The sequence below is a fragment of the Triturus cristatus genome, chromosome 6, assembly GCF_964204655.1.
Source record: "Triturus cristatus chromosome 6, aTriCri1.1, whole genome shotgun sequence".
Lineage (NCBI taxonomy): Eukaryota > Metazoa > Chordata > Amphibia > Caudata > Salamandridae > Triturus > Triturus cristatus.
Window position 1 is genome coordinate 1,840,723,844 of NC_140589.1, and position 13,198 is coordinate 1,840,737,041.

The 13,198-nt window shown below is 48.2% G+C and overlaps 1 protein-coding gene across 1 annotated transcript in view; it reads left to right on the plus strand.

Annotated features, from left to right (window-relative positions):
* SLC30A3 (solute carrier family 30 member 3) overlaps window positions 1-12,910 on the plus strand; it is a 102,113-nt gene extending 89,203 nt beyond the window's left edge. Inside the window, exons 7-8 of the mRNA XM_085609972.1 lie at window positions 12,292-12,426; window positions 12,765-12,910. Coding sequence (XP_085466098.1) covers window positions 12,292-12,426; window positions 12,765-12,910 — 281 coding nt within the window. The remainder of the gene's footprint in view (window positions 1-12,291; window positions 12,427-12,764) is intronic.
* The last annotated feature ends 288 nt before the right edge of the window (window positions 12,911-13,198 follow it).

Sequence of the window (13,198 nt, forward strand, 5' to 3'; positions counted from 1 at the left end):
TTGAAACCTACTTACCCGGTTAAAGTTAACCAGAGCCCCAGCATCACAAAATGGATGCTGCTGCCACAGACACAAGTCTGACCTCCTGCTGCTGGGAGTCCTTCCAGCGAGGGAGGCTTGGACAATAGGTTTCCTGCCTTGGGAGGTGCGAGCACCACCCCAGACAGGACTTAGTGTATTGGGGCAGGGAGGGATGAAAGAAACTAGACACTGCCTGGGGCACACAAGGTGTCCCATGCATAGTCCAGTTCAAAACGGCGCTGGGGCACTCCAGCCCCAGCGCGGAACTGGACAAAGGAAACAGGGTGTAACCACTCCCCTTCCTGGTCCCACCCATAGGAGGGACCTTGCAGGTAGCCTAGCCCACTAGCCCAGTATATCAGTAGGTAGCTGAGCCCTGCTAAATTAGATTAACCTGAATCTGCAACTTGAACAGAAACTCTGGACCTTCGACATTCGACCTCAGGAAGAAGACTGAAGAAATCTCCCTTGTGGCCAAGGAGTGACCACCCTGGGCAACCAGGCACCATCCAGCGACCGCTGCTTGCTTTGCGACTGATCCTACGAGGGACGACTGCAGAGACTGACCAGCGCCGAGACTTCCATACACCTCAGACCCAGATCCACATCTGCAGCGAAGCTGAGACCCGTGGAGGCGACGAGGGACGTGGGACCGGCGACTTGGGAAAAGTGGCTAGTAACTGAATAGCGCGACTTCTGAGGCTTCCTCGAGGCTGTGCTTGGGGAATTGAGAAGCCCCCATCCCGAGCACCATCTACAAAGAAGATCAGCTCCCCACACTTCACGTGTTCTGCGTGGGGCCCTTCTGCACCTGAGTTGCTCGACGTGTTGTCCGGTTGCTGGCCCGTTGGCTAGTGACCTCTGCGACGACGAACCTTTGTTTTCATCTTGCTGGTCCGGCTCCTCCAGGCTGGCACCCGCTCCTCTGTGAAAGAGAAGCACCCCAGACCTTCCTGGTCTGCACCAGAAGCAAGTCCTCCATTCTGCGTGGGTTCCGCTTGCCAAGGCTTGTTGGGTCCTAACTCAACATCAACGCCGCCGACAGCAAGAACCTTTGTGGGACAGCTCACCTCCTGGTCCTGGTCGTCCTCGACGCCTCCTGGTACCTGTGGCTGCTGCGACAAGCTTCACTTCTTCACCTGCATCTTCACGACATTGCCTGGTTCCTTCCTGGTTCCTTCCCGGCTCCTGGCTGGTGACCTAGACTCTGTCCCTTCTGCTTGCAGGTATACTTCCTTCTTGATCCCATCCTTGGGATCCACCGGACACTCTTCACTGACTGCCTGTCAGCAACTTTCCTTCAGGCATCCATAGGAGTCAATGACGAAACCCGACGCAAGTTCACACCTATGCACCCGCAGCCCGTGGGCTAGGTAACTTGAGTAGTCCGGTGCTCACAAGGGTATTGACTATCCTAGGGTCTAGTTTCCAAGTCTCGACTTCCTAGCTATTCCAGAAGTGTCCTAAAACTGTTAAATTCTAATAACTTCTATTTCTATCGACTTTTACGCATTACGCGTGAGTGTTTCCACTCTGCACCTGAATCCCGTGGGCCTCCCACTTCCTAACCTTTGGTAGTATAGTGTAGCCCCAGCGATTCCCTAGGCCTAGACCTATCCTGTGTTTGTGACAGTGGTTCTTATACCACTTACTTAGTATATGGTTTGCGTGGCCCCTAGGGCCTAACTGTATTACTTACCTGTGTGACTTAATGTATGCCTAATTAAGACAATGTTGTACTTACCTCGAATCTCATAAAGAGTGCTGAGGGTTTGACTAGAATAAATACATTCTATTTTTATATATATCTGTTGTGGTGTCCTTTCATTTGGTATGCAAGGGATTACATATGGTATAACAGCTGGCTTCACATGCCATACAGAGTTTAGCCTAAGACTGCTCTTGTCCATGCTACCACTAGGATAGCTGGTCTATAAGGTTGACTTTACAACCAATCACCATAAGGGTTGTTTGGACTGATACAAGGTGTACACTAGAATTAGTGACATCATAAATCAGGCCAACTTCTCACATTGGTGAGCAGCGGTTGGGATCTGAGCTTGCTGTTGTAATACCATTGTAATCTTGAGATACTAAATTGAAAGATCACATAGATATTGTTAGGTACATATAACATAGGTTATAAATACTTAAGTCCTACTGGACTTAGTTGTTGTACGTTGAAGGGCCTAGCATACCCTGACTACAACTACTAGAGAGGTTTAGTAGATACAACTAGTGTAGGTAGGTGCACTCACCACACCCTCACTAGATCATGTCTCTGAGAGGAGATCAAGTTGATTCTCTCTCAGGAGGGGTAGGTCTGAGAAAGATCCCCTCTAGATATGATACCCTAACTTTTCAGGAGATGAGACAATTGTGTACCTCCAGAAAGTTAAAACAGGGTTCAAACCCTACCCTCATTCAGCTAGTGGAGATCCTAGAGGAGTATGATGCTCATAGGGCCTCCCAGGTTAGTACCCTAGGTACAGGTGAGGGTCTACCCACTACAGATGAGTCAGATGGGACTTCAGAAGATGAGGTAGACAGCCAGGTCCAAGTTGGGAGACTTAGCCAGGCTAACTTAAGCCGACATGGGAGTCTGACTGGGGTCCCCCCATTCAGACCCTCAAGTGGGCTTAACCAGAGAAGCAGGAGAGAAAGATCCCCTTCAAGGGAATCTATCCACTCCCATGTCTCTAATAGCTCCAATGCCTCTTCTCACAGGGGAATGACTTCTCCACAGAGAAGAGAGCATCAGGCCAGAATGAGGGAAGCCAATCTGAGGATTGAGAGGGAAGAACTTGCCCTTGCCAAGGAGAAGCTTGCTCTGGCCAGAGAGCAGAAGTTAAGTGGGTTAGATCCCACTGGTGGCAGCAATATCCCTAAGGATAGAGACAGGACCTATGATAATAGAAACCTGAGCAAGATTGTCCCTCCCTACAAGTGTGGGGATGACATCCACAAATGGATAACTGCTTTGGAGAGGGCTTGCAAAGTACAGCAGGTACCCCAAAGTCAGTGGGCAGCTATCTTGTGGCTCTCCTTCTCTGAGAAAGGTAGAGACAAGCTCCTCACAGTTAGTGATGAGGATGCTGACAATTACACTGTCCTGAGGAGTGCTCTGATTGATGGGTTTGGCCTAACCACTGAACAATACAGGTTGTTGTTCAGGGATACCCAGAAGACACAGACTCAGGACTGGACTGACTTTGTAGATTGTGCCACTAAGGCTTTGGAAGGCTGGTTATTGGGTAGTAAGATTAAGGACTACACAGGATTGTATAATTTGATCATGAGAGAACACATCCTTAACAACTGTCAAAACCAGCTGCTGCATCAACACTTGATTGACTCTGACCTAACTTCTCCCCAGGAACTGGGAAAGAAGGCAGATAGGTGGCTCAGGAATAGAGTTAAGCAGAAAAACCAGAACCAGGGCGGTGATCAGAAAAGGGCAGACCAGAAGGGTAATGAGCAGAAAGCAAAAGACCAGAAGTCTTCACCAGGCCCCCAAAAGGCTCAGGGGGAGGGTGGTCCCAAAAAGGATAAAAAGAAAGATGGCCAAAAGAAACCATGGTGCAACTATTGTAAGTCAAACTCACATTGGTTTAGTGAGTGCACCAAAAAGGATAAGCCCCCAGCCACCATTGCCCGTAAGGCAACTGTACCCCCTAGTCCAGCTGTAAGTGGTGGTTCCCAGCAAAAGGGTGAAGTAGGGTTAACCCTGGGAACTGAGGAGGATTCTGGCCTAGTCAGGATACCTACTCAGGCTGTTCTGATCTGTGATGGGGACATAGCTTTGTCCTCTACTGTGGGTCCCAGTAACCTGGGCAAGTACAGACAGACTCCTTTTATCAACCATAGAATGGCTCAGGCCTACAGGGACACTGGGGCTAGTGTCACAATGGTGACACCTGCCTTTGTGGACCCTGGACAGATCATGCTAGGTGAGAATTACCTAGTGACCAATGCTAGCAATGCCACTACTTCCCATAGTGTGGCAATTGTTAACTTCTCCTGGGGAGGGGTAACTGGCCTCAAGAAAGTTGTGGTAAGTTCAGACCTTCCTGTAGAGTGTCTGTTGGGAAATGACCTTGAAACTTCAGTTTGGTCTGAAGTGGAGTATAGGACCCATGCAGAAATGCTGGGGATAGATGCACATGTCCTTGCTGTGACCAGGTCACAGGCCAAAAAGTGTAACACTGAACAAGTGCTGGATCCTGGGACAATGGACCAGACACAACCCAAGAGAAAGAGCAGTAGGGTAAAGGCTGTGCCTTCCCCCCTGCCTCAGGTGGTGGATCAGCCCTCACAGGAGGATGATTCTGAGAGCCCTGAAGGAACTGTCCTAGAAGAACTGGAACCTGATCAGGTTGAGTTTCTTGGGACAGGGGAACCTTCAAGGGCAGATCTGAGGCAGGCACAATTAGACTGTCCTTCTCTTGAACCCCTCAGACAGCAGGCTGCTGCTGAGGCTGCAGGGAATGCTCAAGGTACCCATAGAGTGTATTGGGATGAAGGGCTACTGTACTCAGAGGCTAGAGACCCCAAGCCTGGTGCGTCCAGGAGGTTGGTCATACCATTGAGTTTCAGAGGCTTCCTTCTTACCTTGGCCCATGATATTCCCCTTGCAGGACACTTAGGCCAGAACAAGACTTGGGACAGGCTTGTCCCTCACTTTCACTGGCCTCATATGTCAGAAGATACCAAGGCGTTTTGTCGCTCCTGTGTCACCTGCCAAGCCAGTGGTAAATCAGGTGGCACCACAAAGGCCCCCCTCATACCACTACCTGTGGTGGGGGTTCCTTTTGAGAGAGTGGGGATAGACATTGTAGGACCAATGGACCCCCAAACAGCATCTGGGCACATATTCATACTCGTGATAGTGGACCATGCCACTAGGTATCCAGAAGCTATACCCCTAAGGACCACAACAGCTCCTGTTGTGGCAAGGGCCCTACTTGGAGTATTCTCCAGAGTGGGCTTTCCAAAGGAGGTTATTTCTGACAGCGGTGCCAACTTCATGTCAGGATATTTGACTGCAATGTGGAAGGAGTGTGGTGTGAACTACAAGTTTACTACACCCTATCACCCACAGTGCAATGGGCTTGTGGAGAGATTCAACAAGACCCTAAAAGGGATGATAAAAGGTTTACCAGACAAGCTTAGGCGAAGATGGGACATCCTTTTACCCTGCCTTCTGTTTGCTTACAGAGAGGTCCCACAAAAGGGGGTTGGCTACAGCCCTTTTGAGCTTTTGTTTGGGCATCCTGTAAGGGGACCCCTGTGTTTAGTAAGGGAAGGATGGGAGAGACCTCTCAGACAACCCAAACTGGACATAGTGGATTATGTACTTGGCCTCCGCTCCAGGATGGCAGAGTATATGAAGAAGGCTTCTAAAAACCTTGAGGCAAGCCAAGAACTCCAAAAAGCTTGGCATGACCAAAAGGCTGTGCTGACTGTGTACCAGCCAGGGCAGAAAGTGTGGGTGTTGGAGCCAGTGGCCCCAGCAGCACTCCAAGACAAATGGTCTGGACCCCACACTATTGTTGAGAAAAAGGGAGAAGTCACCTACTTGGTGGACCTTGGGACTCCCAGAAGCCCCCACAGGGAGCTAAATGTCAACAGATTGAAGGCATATGTTGACAGGGCAGACATGGGCTTACTCATGGCTACAGATGAGGGGCAGGAGGAAGAGAGTGACCTTCTCCCAGACCTGTTGACTCAGAACCCTGATGATGGCTCAGTTGATGGTGTGGTATTTTCTGACAGCCTCACTGATCATCAGCAACAGGACTGCAGACAAGTTCTGCAATCCTACAGACATATGTTCTCTCTGACCCCAAGTCAGACAAACTGGTGCACCCATGAGGTGGACACTGGTGACAGTCTGCCTGTGAAGAGTAAAATCTACAGGCAACCTGACCATGTCAGGGACTGCATAAAAGTTGAGGTACAAAAGATGTTGGAGCTGGGAGTCATTGAACCTTCAGAGAGCCCTTGGGCTAGTCCTGTAGTTCTTGTGCCAAAACCTCACACCCAAGATGGTAAGAGAGAGATGAGGTTTTGCGTGTATTACAAAGGTCTCAATGCTGTCACTAGGACAGATGCCCACCCAATACCTAGGGCAGATGAGCTCATTGACAGATTGGCAGCTGCCAAGTTTTTTAGCACATTTGACCTGACAGCAGGCTACTGGCAAATCAGACTAGCTGAGAATGCAAAGGCCAAAACTGCTTTCTCGACCCCAGGAGGACATTATCAATTTGTGGTAATGCCCTTTGGTTTGAAGAATGCACCTGCCACTTTCCAAAGGTTGGTGAATCAAGTCCTTACAGGCCTGGATGACTACTGTGCAGCTTATCTTGATGATATTGCTGTCTTTAGCTCCACCTGGGAGGATCACCTGGTCCACCTGAGGAATGTTTTAGAGGCCCTGCAAAAGGCAGGCCTCACTATCAAGGCCACTAAGTGCCAGATAGGGTAGAGCAAGGTTGTATACCTGGGCCACCTAGTCGGTGGGGGTCAGGTTCAACCACTGGAGAGCAAGATCCAGACCATAAAGAACTGGACTCCTCCAATTACCCAGACTCAGGTCAGAGCTTTCTTGGGCCTGACTGGGTACTACAGAAAGTTTGTTAAGAACTATGGGTCTATTGTGACACCACTTAATGACTTGACCTCTAAGAAGATGCCAAAAAAAGTTCAGTGGACAGTGAGCTGTCAAAAAGCATTTGATGACCTGAAGCAGGCCATGTGCAGTGCACCTATTCTGAAAAGTCCAGACTACTCCAAAGAGTTCATAGTCCAGACAGATGCTTCTGAGTTGGGTGGGGGAGCTGTTCTTTCACAACTGAATGTAGATGGTCAAGACCAACCCATTGCTTTTATTAGTAGAAGGCTGACACCTAGAGAGAAACGTTGGTCAGCTATTGAGAGGGAGGCCTTTGCTGTGGTTTGGGCCCTGAAGAAGCTGAGGCCATACTTGTTTGGTACTCACTTCAAGATTCAGACAGACCATAAGCCCCTCATGTGGCTAAATCAGATGAAGGGTGAAAATCCCAAACTTCTTAGGTGATCCATTTCCCTACAGGGGATGGACTTCACAGTGGAACATAGACCTGGGACTGACCATGCCAATGCAGATGGACTCTCCAGATATTTCCACTTAGAACATGAAGACTCAACTGGTCAAGGTTAGTTTAATGTCCCTAAGTTTGGGGGGGGGGGGTTGTGTAGGAGAGTAGGGTCTGCTTTCTATGTTCACCCCCACTTTTAGCTTTTGCTTCACTGGTTTTCGACTTAGATGTGGCTGTGGGCCTGCCAATCAGACCCACAGCCCCGCTGTTCTCTCTCTAAATGTATACTATGTACTTTAGGTGCATAACCCAATTGGTTAGGATCACCTTATTGGCCCCTGTATAGTGTACCTTAGGTACCCAGGGCATAGGTGTACCCTAGCCCTACCAGGGGCTGCAGCATGTATTATGCCACCCCTGGCCTGGCCTTCCATTATGACACAACTGGCTGATAACTCAGCTGGGGCAAGGTTATGTAATCACTCCTTGCTTAGGTGTAGTATTCCTATACCTACCTTATATATAGACACATGTGTACCTATCAGCCACTCCTATGGCAGGCCTTAACAATCCTGGAGGCAGAGTGCTTGGTAACATGTGAGATGGTGCTCTAGCATGAGCTGAGCCTGTCTGCAGCTTTCGGAACCATGTCCTTATAGCTGTTCTATGATATAGCCTACCATATGCTCTTAAAGTACCTTATAATCTTAAACGGTTATGGTATCTATGGTTTGGCTTTATCAAAACATGTCGTGTAAGGTGTCTAACACTTTGGAATAATACCCCCATACCATTTCTGGCGATGAGGATATTATTCCTCCCTTCTAGAGGGAGAAGACATGTTGAAACCTACTTACCCGGTTAAAGTTAACCAGAGCCCCAGCATCACAAAATGGATGCTGCTGCCACAGACACAAGTCTGACCTCCTGCTGCTGGGAGTCCTTCCAGCGAGGGAGGCTTGGACAATAGGTTTCCTGCCTTGGGAGTTGCGAGCACCACCCCAGACAGGACTTAGTGTATTGGGGCAGGGAGGGATGAAAGAAACTAGACACTGCCTGGGGCACACAAGGTGTCCCATACATAGTCCAGTTCAAACCGGCGCTGGGGCACTCCGCCCCAGCTCTGGCGCGAAACTGGACAAAGGAAAGGGGGTTTAACCACTCCCCTTCCTGGTCCCACCCATAGGAGGGACCTTGCAGGTAGCCCAGCCCACTAGCCCAGTATATCAGTAGGTAGCTGAGCCCTGCTAAATTAGATTAACCTGAATCTGCAACTTGAACAGAAACTCTGGACCTTCGACATTCGACCTCAGGAAGAAGACTGAAGAAATCTCCCTTGTGGCCAAGGAGTGACCCCCCTGGGCAACCAGGCACCATCCAGCGACCGCTGCTTGCTTTGCGACTGATCCTACGAGGGACGACTGCAGAGACTGACCAGCGCCAAGACTTCCATACACCTCTGACCCAGATCCACATCTGCAGTGAAGCTGAGACCCGTGGAGGCGACGAGGGACGTGGGACCGGCGACTTGGGAAAAGTGGCTAGTAACTGACTAGCGCGACTTCTGAGGCTTCCTCGAGGCTGTGCTTGGGGAATTGAGAAGCCCCCATCCCGAGCACCATCTACAAAGAAGATCAGCTCCCCACACTTCACGTGTTCTGCGTGGGGCTCTTCTGCACCTGAGTTGCTCGACGTGTTGTCCGGTTGCTGGCCCGTTGGCTAGTGACCTCTGCGACGATGAACCTTTGTTTTCATCTTGCTGGTCCGGCTCCTCCAGACTGGCACCCGCTCCTCTGTGAAAGAGAAGCACCCCAGACCTTCCTGGTCTGCACCAGAAGCAAGTCCTCCATTCTGCATGGGTTCCGCTTGCCAAGGCTTGTTGGGTCCTAACTCGACATCGACGCCGCCGACAGCAAGAGCCTTCGTGGGACAGCTCACCTCCTGGTCCTGGTCGTCCTCAACGCCTCCTGGTACCCGTGGCTGCTGCGACAAGCTTCACCTCTTCACCTGCATCTTCACGACATCGCCTGGTTCCTTCCTGGTTCCTTCCCGGCTCCAGGCTGGTGACCTAGACTCTGTCCCTTCTGCTTGCAGGTATCCTTCCTTCTTGATTCCATCCTTGGGATCCACCGGACACTCTTCACTGACTGCCTGTCAGCAACTTTCCTTCAGGCATCCATAGGAGTCAACGACGAAACCTGTCGCAAGTTCACACCTATGCACCCGCAGCCCGTGGGCTAGGTAACTTGAGTACTCCGGTGCTCACAAGGGTATTGACTATCCTAGGGTCTAGTTTCCAAGTCTCGACTTCCTAGCTATTCCAGAAGTGTCCTAAAACTGTTAAATTCTAATAACTTCCTATCGACTTTTACGCATTACGCGTGAGTGTTTCCACTCTGCACCTGAATCCCGTGGGCCTCCCACTTCCTAACCTTTGGTAGTATAGTGTAGCCCCAGCGATTCCCTAGGCCTAGGCCTATCCTGTGTTCGTGACAGTGGTTCTTATACCACTTACTTAGTATATGGTTTGCGTGGCCCCTAGGGCCTAACTGTATTACTTACCTGTGTGACTTAATGTATGCCTAATTAAGACTGTGTTGTACTTACCTCGAATCTCATAAAGAGTGCTGAGGGTTTGACTAGAATAAATACATTCTATTTTTATATATATCTGTTGTGGTGTCCTTTCATTTGGTATTCAAGGGATTGCATATGGTATAACAGCTGGCTTCACATGCCATACAGAGTTTAGCCTAAGACTGCTCTTGTCCATGCTACCACTAGGATAGCTGGTCTATAAGGTTGACTTTACAACCAATCACCATAAGGGTTGTTTGGACTGATACAAGATGTACACTAGAATTAGTGACATCATATATCAGGCCAACTTCTCACGGCCCGTACTAAAGCCTTTAGAAAATCTTCGCAAATGTTCATTGCATTCAGTGCTTCCTGCAAAGGATTACCCCTGTCCAAGCAGGGCATTGCTAGATGGATCTCCAGTGCTATACAGTTCTGTCATTCTGCAGCGGACAAGCCTCTAGAGGGCAGAATTAGAGCACTCTCGACGAGGTCCATGGCTTCCTCTACGGCTCTCTTTGCGGGGGTCCAGATTAAAGACATCTGCAGAACTGCGACTTGGAGCAGCATGCACACCTTTACAAGACATTACTGTCTGGAGACCTTGGCACAGGAAGACACGGCTGTGGGCCAGGCAGTCCTGTGGAACCTCTTCCATTGAGTGGTGAGCTTTCCTTTCTTCCCTCCTTCCTTTGTATGGTTCTTGCACATTTTGCTATGTATTTTTCTTATGTGATTGCATGGTACTTTTATGTAAAATATAAAAATTAAAAAAAATAAGTACGGTGATATATAGTTATGGATACTGAGATGTCTCAGGGAGGCAAAATGTGTTTCTTACTGCTAGCTACTCTGATACAAGCTATGGGAATCTATGAAAGTTCCAATACTGGAGTAAGAAACAAGTTACTTACCTGTAACTTTGGTTCTCCAGTATTGGTAACTTTCATAGATTCCCATGCGCCCACCCTCCTCCCCTGGGAAAGCTCAGCCCTCGGCAGGTTTGGTTGTACTGTTACACAACGGCTACGAAAATCTGAGGCTCTGAGCTTCTCTCAGGAAGGTTCTGTGGGGTGAGGCTAATCTGATTGGTTGTTGCTTTATTTTGGTCTCTTTTACAAAAAGAGGTAGATATACTACAAAAGGGAATGAGGCCTAGGCCTTTTTCTTTCTCTTTTGTACCTAATGCTATGTTATTTTGGATACCGAGACTCCCATTCCGACGACGGGGAATGATACAAGCTATGGGAATCTATGAAAGTTACCAATACTGGAGAACCAAAGTTACAGGTAAGTAACTTGTTTCTTCTGCAAGGTTTATCCTATACGTACTCTAGTGGGTTAATGCAGCAGCCTTTCTCTCTCTCCTCTCCCCACACCCCATTTTTATTTTGGTTCCCACCTTAGCGGTCAGCCAACGTTTGCCATACATACCAAGGGATATTGTTGTGTGTTTTGTCCTCTGTTTTTTCTGCTTTTATAACTGTAATGTTGCGCTCGACTGACAGTATAATTGGTAATGCTTTTACTTCCTGTATAAATGCTAACCTCTCTTTATTTGTGTTGAAAACCCAATAGAAAATAGTGCAATAAAAATAAATTAGGATCTGTCCCTTTGCTCTGTTCAAGCTGACCTTGTCACTCCATGTCACCTACTGTCCTATACTAATTATTCTTCAAAACTAAATACTTCTGAGCTCTTCCCACCGACTCCCTACCTCAGCCAGTATAAGTTCGAACCATAACCATATTTCAAACAACACTACTGCCTGCAAATACACAGTACAGTAGGGCAATAAATACACTTTCCCTTCATTAAGGTGACACAATTAGGAATGCAGATCAACACACAACTAAAGCGTCTTCATCAAAAACAACAATACACTAACATTCCTCTAGAATAGAAGTTGCATGCAACGAATCAGTACTCTAACTTTAATAATCGTCCATATTATACCACTAAATGCAACACTACAAACTAACTCTAAGCTGCATGAAGTTGTATGCTACCCATGTGCTTCAACACTTTGTGAGGAGTAGTACGCCCTATACATGAGTGTAATAAATAGAATTACCTCAGTGTTGTAGTTGCAGTTGTTCCCAGTGGAAGGGCAAGATCCGCTCAGTCAAGTCAAGTGAAAATGAACTATTGTCTAAAAACATTGTAATAATGTAATAAATGATCCTCCCAAAAGGCATTCGCTATAGGATCAGAGAAATCTCATGGTAAGGCGTAGCTGCTGTGGTGAAGGGAGCAGAGCCTAATTCAGTCCTTGATTCTTCTCCCAAAGCCACATCCTGGGTGCAGTAGAAGAAATCTTAAACTCTATTTATTTGAATGAATATAGCATAAATAGAATATTTTGAGTATTTTTAGCATGGCAGGAAGCAATCTGCTAGGTTGCAGATATCCTGACATTGTTGTATGTCAGTGTCAGGATAGTAGAGTGTTCCCTGGAGTTTCCTCTTTGTAGCAAACATGTCTGAGCAGTTCTACCTAGCAGCCCACAAACATAGCTGCTGAGGACCCACCCCCAGACTGCGCTTTTACCTGCGTCTCCTGTCAACTAAAGCTTTTGCTTTTTTGTCTGTCCCGCTGACTGTCTAGGTGTGCCCAGGGAAATCTCTTTCAATGCTGTGAAGGAAGTCCTGTTGTCTGTGAAGGGAGTGAGAGCCACACATGGTCTTCGGTTGTGGGCGCTTACTCTCAGTCAGAATGTAGTATCAGTTCACATTGCCATCGGTAAGTTTCACTCCACAGGCATTATTTGTTGCTATCACTGACTCATGGGATTCCATGGGCGTTGGTATTTCTGTCTTAATGATGTTGACCTCCGCTCCAAAGATTTTTACCTTCTGCTTTACACAAGAGAAATAATTGATTAGGTGTGACTCCAAGTTTGGCATTTCCCCTTTCTTTTAACAACAGAGCTTAGATTAACTAATGCCACTGACCACCTCCACCACAGTTTGCATGGCAAGATGGCTTCTATCCAGTCCACCTATGTTTGATCTCTGTTGGAAGGAGTCTGTCCCACAGTTGCCTGTTCTTCTAAACCATTTCTTACTTTTTGCCATCAGATGACAGCACCGATGCAGAGACTGTGCTGAAAGAAGCCACAGATGTACTGCAGAGCAAGTTTGGCTTTCTCAGCACTACCATCCAGGTAGAAAGGTATTTGGAAGAAATGGCACATTGTTTGAAGTGTAAAGATCCCAGGGATTGATTCAACTGCCCCCTCCCACCCCCCCCAATCATCCTGACATGAAATTTGGGAGGCAGCTGTTGAGCGGGAACTCACAGCTACCGAGCCACCCCACTCACTAATGCCATACCAGAACCAGGCAGACAGACAGACGCCAGTCTTGAGGGGACATACTCAGCATTGCCGCCTCTCCTGACCGGATCGCTGCTAATGTATATCTGTCATGGCTGCCTGGGAGCCATACATGGTTGGGACATTGTATTGCATCACCTTGTGTTCTCCAGCCTTTTGTTTTAAGAAGGGTTTCGG